This window comes from Colobus angolensis, unplaced genomic scaffold (genome assembly GCF_000951035.1).
Source record: "Colobus angolensis palliatus isolate OR3802 unplaced genomic scaffold, Cang.pa_1.0 Scaffold84, whole genome shotgun sequence".
Classification (NCBI taxonomy): Eukaryota; Metazoa; Chordata; class Mammalia; order Primates; family Cercopithecidae; genus Colobus; species Colobus angolensis.
This window is the reverse complement of record NW_012122265.1, coordinates 832,761-841,190: the sequence shown is the minus strand read 5'-3', so window position 1 is coordinate 841,190 and position 8,430 is coordinate 832,761. Positions and strand designations below refer to the sequence as shown.

Below are 8,430 nucleotides of genomic sequence, written 5' to 3'. Positions count from 1 at the left end.
TTTTTGAGATGGAGTTTTGCTCTTGTCACCCAGGCTGGAGTGCAACAGCACGATCTCAGCTCACTACAACCTCCACCTCCCACATTCGAGTAATTCTCCTGCCTCAGGAGTAGCTGGGATTACAGGCACATGCCACCATGCCCAGCTAAATTTTTTTGTATTTTTAGCAGAGATGGGGTTTTACCATGTTGGTCAGGCTGGTTTTGAACTCCTGACCTCAAGTGATCCACCCGCCTCAGCCTCCCAAAGTGCTGGGATTACAGGCGTGAAGCCACCACACCTGGCCAGAGAGTTTGTAAATTTAACAGCCTAACAAAGTCTTTAAAGTTATACCTCAACAAATTAGATTATTATTCTGAAACCTATAAAAATCTCCCATTCAAATTTAATCTTTAGCATTCTAAAGGCCATGAATCCTTTTCACAACAACAAAATGGATTAACATTGGCTGGGCACTGGTTTCTTTTCAAGCAATTTCTATGTATTTCCTCATTTCCTCACAATGAGCAGACACAGATCCCGTGCAATGAAGGCCCAGTGGCGCCAAGAGTAAGGCCGGCTGGCAGGGGCTGGCTTTGTCAGGGTCAGGCTCCCCAGGTAGAGAGCCACGGCTGAGTGAGAGGGTGCCAGGGTGCAGCCCTTTCAACCCAGGGCCACCGCCTCCAGCCGGCAATCTGGGCTCCTGAGCTCCCTGATGGGCAGGTGGTAGCGACTCTGTCAGACCCACATCTCCTTCTGCTTCTGCCCTTTACTTTTCACTGGTGTCACTCTCCAATAAATCTTCTGTACACAGCCCATTTCAGAGTCCACATCCTGGAGAACCCAATTTGAGATCACTGGTTTCCCCATTTTACATTTGAGAACAATGTAACAATGTGCACACCGGGCATGGTGGCTCATGCCTGTAATCCCAGCACTTTGGGAGGCCAAAGCGGGCGAATCACCTGAGGTCGGGAATTCGAGACCAGCCTGACCAACACGGAGAAACCCCGTCTCTACTAAAAGTACAAAAATCAGCCAGGCCAGGCACAGTAGTGTCTCACGCCTGTAATCCCAGCACTTTGGGAGGGCAAGGCGCACAGATCACTTGAGGTCGGGAGTTCAAGACCAGCCTGGCCAACATGGAGAAACCCTGTCTCTACTAAATAAAATTACAGGTGTGTGGTGGCACACGCCTGTAATCCCAGCTACTTGGGAGGCTGAGGTAGGAGAATCGCTTGAACCTGGAAGGCAGAGGTTGCGGTGAGCCAAGATCATGCCACTGTACTCCACACTGGGTGACACAGCAAGACTCCATCTCAAAAAAAAAAAAAAAAGAAACTACTGGATATCCATTCTCCATTCTCAAGCCCTCAAAAGCACCCATCCCATGAAACTCCAGGAGTCCCCAAGCTGTGTTCTACCTGTCCCTCCAGTTCTACAGGGGTCAGGCTCAGCCCTCTCCCTGACTCACTGCGCCTGGGCAATTTCAGCTACACTGTGGCTAAGGTAGGCAAAGGGAGGTGAGCCAGATCGCAAATCTGTAAACATTAACTGAAAAACTAAGGCTTGAAGGATTAACTGGGCTTTCACAAATGTCCTAAGGGCTGAAAACTAAGCCTATACTTCACAATTCTTCCAAGTAAGGATGTTCAGGGAAGGCACTCAGCCCACACACTGGCTCACAGAGAGGTAGTCTGCCGAAAGCGGGTCAGGTCCCTGTTGACCATCAGCAGGAATGTTTGGTGGCGCCTTGCGCAGAGCACTTCCCATACTTGGTGTTTGTCCTCTGAACCCCCAGCACACTGGCCTGGTGGCTAACACTGTGACATGCAGCCGGGCACTGCACCGGTGCTGTTCCAGCTCCAGGAAAAGACCAGACACCAGGAGGGGCCGCCGCACCTAACCAGCTACACACATGCCATTACCTAATTCTGACAGAGCCCTGATAGAAACTGTAGAAACTGAGAACTTCACTTCAGTGTGGGGGAAAAGAAGACAGTATTAAAAGATTCGGTTCTTATTACAGAAAATTTACAACAGGACATTTCCTGGAAAAGGTTAAACATACTTACCTTTAAATTTTGATCTGATATTTGCCAGTTCCTTGTTTATCCTTTTTATTTCTGCTTCTTTACTTTTGCCTAAAAAAAAGAACCAAAACGCATTTTTATTTTAACTGATTTCTAAAGAAACACCATTTCTCTGATAAGACTGACACTCAGAATTCACGAATGGGTTGAGGCCCCACTTCAAGGCAGGAGAAAAGCCAAAGCAGACACCTGCCTCCAACCCAGAGCCGGCAGAAAGGGGCTGCAGCAGGGCTGGGGTCAGGACCCAGCCGAGGGGAGCACCTGGGTCAGGACAGCGAAGGAGCACGTACGTCCTGAACCACCCCGGCCGGCCGCCACACACCCAGGGGTGCTCCACAGCACCATTTCTAATGCTACCTTTTTACCAAGCTCAGAACTCAAATACCTGCTGGATGTTTGCCATGATAAATCATCATCCACTAATAATACAGCGGTTTACTCCTAAAATCAACTTTCACTGCCAAAAGTACACAGTTTTACTACTACAGGCTTCCAATTTTCTTTTATAAATTCACCCCCACAGTTTCCTCCTGGATCAACTGCAGTCGCAAAACAGATGCAGCCTCTGCAACACGCATCCTTCAAGACTCAGCTCAGATGTGCCCGTTAAAATAAAGGCTGGGCCCATCAGCCTGCCTCCTCTGCCGTATGGACTGAATGTTTCTGTCCCCCCAAAATTCGCATGTTGAAGCCCTAAACTCAATGTCATGGTATCTGAAGACGGAATCTTTGGAAGGTGACTGGGTTTAGATGGGGTGATGAGGTAGGCCCTCATGATGGGATGAGCATTCCTACAAAAGTCCTCAACAAATACGGTTAGGTACTAATATCATTAATAACATTAGGAGTGCTCCCACCAACAGGCCCAAAGGCTAGCTTCTGTCCAAAGCAGGAAAGACTGATCTACTCGGTCTATCTGTTGATAGCTACTACGACCTATCTGTTACAAAATCTAGTCATTTAAAACAATCCTTCTTTTTGGCTTATCCATCCCCAACGGCAATCAAAATACCTGAATTGACACATTTCAATTTCATGTCTCTTACTTAGTTTCATGTCTCTTACTTAGTTACAGGTACCTTAGTCTGCTCTGGCTGCCATGACAAAACACCCCAGGCTGGGTGGCTGAAAGTTTACCTCACAGTCCTGGAGGCTGGACGTCTGTGGTCAGTGCACCAGCAGGATGGTTCCTGGTGAGGGCTCTCTTCCTAGCTTGCAGACAGCCACCTTCTACGTGCTCACATGGCCTTTGATGCCTGCTTATGAAGCGAGCACACTCCCTCTTCCTCTTATAAGGCCACCAGTCCTACAAGATTAGGACCCCACCCCTATGGCTTCATTTAACTTTAATTGCCTTCTGAAAGCCCTATCTCCAAATCCAGTCACACTGGGGTTGGGGCTTCAGCATATGAACTGGGGTGGAGCCACGGAGGCAACTCAGTCCACAGCTAGAGGGAACCTTAAAGACAGACCGATGCATCTGTTCCATAAATATCCACTGGGCACCTACAACTGTCCACACACTGTGCTGGGCACCAAGGCACAAGGATGAGCAAAAACAGACATGGTCTCTGTTACCCTCATGGAAGACACAGTCTGGCAGAAGACTTACTGATCAAGAAGTCGCACACCTATTTAATCACCATGTACCGCGTAAGGAAAGCAGATGAAGCTAGGAGGGATTACGATACAGGGAGTAGGTCTGCGCTGCAGGGCAAACAGTGGTTTGTGGGTACACAAGGGTCTTCCTACAAAATCTGGTAAGTCCACTTTGATAATATCCAACTGTGATATTATACAGACATGCTGGGTCTGTCCACAGTTCCTGGTGATATTATACGGACATGCTGGGTCTGTCCACAGTTCCTGGCTCACAACTCTCACAGCTCCCGGTATTTTACAGGCCCTGAGACTAGCAAGGGACTCTAACACCCCCCGCCTTTCTGTCTTGGAGCTGGCCACAAATAAATTCTCTAACCTACCTTGTCTGACTGTGGGTCACAAGACCCCCATTTCTCAAAGGGCCCTGCCCCACACCCCGGGGGAGGAATGCTACACAGAGAGGCCAGGAAGAATCTGCACAGACAGGCTCTACTGGGTTTAGATCACACCCTTTTGGTCCAGTCCCATTTGTACACGGCTGTCAATCATGCCTATCCAATGAAGTCTCCACAAAAGGCCCAGGCGGACAGGGTTTGGGGAGCGTCCAGATAACTGAACACAGGGGGATCCCTGGAGGGACACGGAGCGGCCATGCCCCAGTACCATGCCCTACGCATCACTTCACTGCACCCTTCGCACTAGCCTTTATGATCAAAGAAACGTGTTTCCCTGAGTTCTGTGAGCCACTCTAGCAAACTAATTGAATCCAAAGAGGGAGTCATGAGATGTCCATTCACAGTCTGTCATGCAGGAGCACAGGTCACAACCTGAGGCTTGAGGCTAACATGAGAAGTAGGGGGCAGTCCTGGGACTGCCCTGTGGGATCTGACACTACCCCCACGTAGATGGTGTCAGAATCGAGTTGGAGGATACCCAGCTGGTGCCCACTGCAGAACTGATTGCTTGTTTGCTGATGGGGAGAAATCCCCACATATTTTGGGGTCACAGAAGTCTTCTGTGTTATAGTGGGACAGCAGAGGAATAATCGCTTAAAGTCTTTTCTCAGCTCACACCCATGAAATCTGGGAATTCTCTATTGTACAAAAGAGGGAAAATGCACATTAGACATGCGACAACCAAACTTTCAGTACATGTGAAATCTATTGCTAAATGGCCCTTGGTCAACAAATACTTGCATGTACGTCACAAGCCAGGCATGGGAGAGAGACGAGACCACGTGTAGTTTAACTCTACCTGGACCAGCCGTGAAAACTAAGGCTTAAAGAGTACAAAGTGATCTTAATAGGGACACACGTTTAACAAGCACTGTCAAAATACAATTATTCATCACACAGGGTAAGGTGAGTTGTGTGCAAAAACAAGTTTGTGTACATTTAAGTCACTTTTTATTCTTATTTTTTATTTTTTAAAAAATTAAAAATATGGCCAGGAGCAGAGGTGCCTCATCCAAGGCAGGTGGATCGCTTAGGTCAGGAGTCTCAGACCAGCCTGGCCAACGTGGTGAAACCCCGTCTCTACAAAAATTAGCCAGGTGTGGTGGCAGATGCCTGTAGTCCCAGCTACTTGGGAGGCTGAGGCAGGAGAATCACTTGAACCCGGGAGGCAGAAGTTGCAGTGAGCCGAGGTGACAGAGCAAGATTCCGTCCCAAAAAAGAAAAAACAGAGACAAGTTCTCACTGTGGTATTTGGGCTGGTCTCTAACTCCTGAGCTCAAGCAGTCCTCTCACCTCGGCCTCCTAAAGTGATGGGATTACAGGTGTGAGCCACTGCACCTGGCCCTAAGTCACTTTTTTAAAGCAACAACAAATTTGACTATTTAAAAAACCTTCTCAAGTGAGTCTTTGGTTTAAGGATCTCTGGCTGAAGTAAAAGGCCTCTGCAGCAACCCATCCATATCAGAACATGGCACAAGCGGCCCCGCCAGGCCTGGTGCGCACAGATCGGAGGACAAGGAGTTCACCCCTGCCCTACGCAGTCACGGGGCCTAACTCAACCACTGCTGCTTCCAAAACTGATCTTGCCTCCCCCACAAGACAAGCTCCCTCCTCCAGAACATCGTTTGTCCTTTACCACACATTTGCTAACAAATGAGGCTGAATGTTTCCTGAATTGAACAAACACTCCTTTGAGCCAGTCCTGCCCTAGAAAACTCCAGATGGACAGGTGGTCAGAACAGGAAAACCAAGTGCCTATGCGGTGGCTCCCCACACGGCACTGCCCCAGGTGCTGAGAACACACCAGCTTCTGCCCTCAGAGGACCTTCAACAAGACACAGACACACTCCTGTCCCCGTCTCTTCCCAGCCCTGAAAGCTGCTCACGGCAGTGACCCTGGGCAGGCTGCCCAGAGCCTCAGCATCCCCACTCCTCTCTGTACGATGGCTGACCAGCGGACGGCTCCGCAAGAAAGCAGGGCAGCAGGCACAGGAGGATGCTGGCAGCCCGATGCCCCCCAGGATGGCAGGTTTTTTGAACTTGGCTGAAAGTCATGAAAACAGTGTCTTGGGAGCTTCTGCCACACAAAGCCTGCAGGCAGCTTCACACAGCCGGGACTGCGCATGGGTGAAGCACTCTGCACTGGGTGCAGTGTGCCAGTGTGCGTGTGCCTCACGTGTGCATGCCACTGTGTGTGCCTGTGTGTGCGCCACTCACTGTGTGTACATGTGCGCTTCTCACAAAGGTGTACACAGATCTGTGCTACTAAGTCTGCAGCCGGGGACCTTGTGCTCTCTCCCTGTCATGTGCCCTCTACTTTACCCGCCCAAACACCAGGGAAAGAAGCCACTCTGAGGGGGACCTCATGTTGTCCAGAATCAACAGAGCTCAGATCCAAAGCAGAAATAATAAAAACCTGGGGGCAGGAGAACGAGAAAATAATACTGCATGAGCTACATCAACTTTCCTAAGTGGAATCTACAGATTTTATGTAAGGTTGTGAAACCACAAACTAAAACTAAGAGCACATAATTTAGAGTTACAGAGGCAACCGCCAGGAGAAACAAGCCGCTAAACCCCTCTCCTCTGTGGAACAAAAACACAGACAAGACACAGCTTCTCATCCACAGCTTTAATTGCCCAATTTTCCTTTTTTTTTTTTTGAGACAGAGTCTTGCTCTGTCACCAGGGCTGGAGTGCAGTGGCCGGATCTCAGCTCACTGCAACTCCACCTCCCGGTTTACGCCATTCTCCTGCCTCAGCCTCCGGAGTAGCTGGGACTACAGGCGCCCACCACCTCGCCCGGCTAGTTTTTTGTATTTTTAGTAGAGACGGGGTTTCACCGTGTTAGCCAAGATGCTCTCGATCTCCTGACCTCGTGATCCGCCCGTCTCAGCCTCCCAAAGTGCTGGGATTACAGGCTTGAGCCACCGCGCCCGGCTTAATTGCCCAATTTTCAACACACACACATACACAAACACACACACACACGTACACACCAAATACACACAAATACACACACACACACGTACACACCAAATACACACATACACAAATACACACACAAAAATACACATACACACGTACACAGCAAATATACAAATACACACACAAATGCACACACACACCCATACACACACATACACACCAAATACACACATACACACACAAACACACACGTACACACCAAATACACACATACACAAATACACACACACATACACAAATACACATACACACGGACACACCAAATACACACACAAATACATACACATACACACACACACGTACACACCAAATACACACACATACACAAATACACGTACACACCAAATACACACACATACACAAATACACACACATACATAAACACATACAAAAATACACACATACACACACATACACATGTACACACAAATACACATACACAAATACATACTCAAATACACACACAAATACAAATACACGTACACACCAGATACACACATGTACAAACACACATGAATACACATTTATACAAACACAAATACACATATATACACACAAATGCATGCACAAACACACAAACCAAATAAACACAAGTACACAAATGTACACACCACACACAAATATACATATACACACATTTACAAACACAAATACAGATACTCAAAAATACACACATGTACACAAACACAAATACTACTTATACACACAAATACAAACACAAATACAACATACACATATACGTACATACATATAAACACAAATACACATACACACACATACACACATGTACACACACACGAACACAAATATACATACATAACACACATACACACACACTTTAAAATGAGGGCAGGCCAGCCCCTGAGGAAAAGCATGGAGGGTGGTGACAAGAGTGAACTTGGGGGCTGGCACGCGAGGCAGGAATCCAAGCCCAGCCTCTGACTCACTCTGTTGTGCCTCTGAGCTCCAGCTCCCTCAAAAGGAAAGCCACCAAGGGCCGCACAACCTCACGGCATCATGTCTGTGCAGGAGAAAGTAGACAGGTCGGGCACAGTGGCTCACGCCTGTACTTTGGGAGGCTGCACTTTGGGAGGCTGAGGTGGGCGGATCACCTGAGGTCGGGAGTTCAAGACCAGCCTGGCCAGCATGGCGAAACCCCATCTCTACTAAAAATACAAAAATTAGGCCTCGTGGCACGCGTCTGTAATCCCAGCTACTTGGGAAGCTGAGGCAGGAGAATTGCTTGAACCCAGGAGTTGGGGGTTGCAGTGAGCCGAGATCGCACCATTGCACTCCAGCCTGGGCAACAGAGT

The 8,430-nt window shown here is 48.3% G+C and overlaps 1 protein-coding gene across 1 annotated transcript in view; it reads right to left on the bottom strand.

Moving 5' to 3' along the window:
- The window catches only part of AP2A2 (adaptor-related protein complex 2, alpha 2 subunit), a 76,346-nt gene that overhangs the window by 53,094 nt on the left and 14,822 nt on the right, over positions 1-8,430 (bottom strand). Inside the window, exon 2 of the mRNA XM_011930041.1 lies at positions 2,055-2,123. Within this exon, the coding sequence (XP_011785431.1) occupies positions 2,055-2,123 (69 nt within the window). The remainder of the gene's footprint in view (positions 1-2,054; positions 2,124-8,430) is intronic.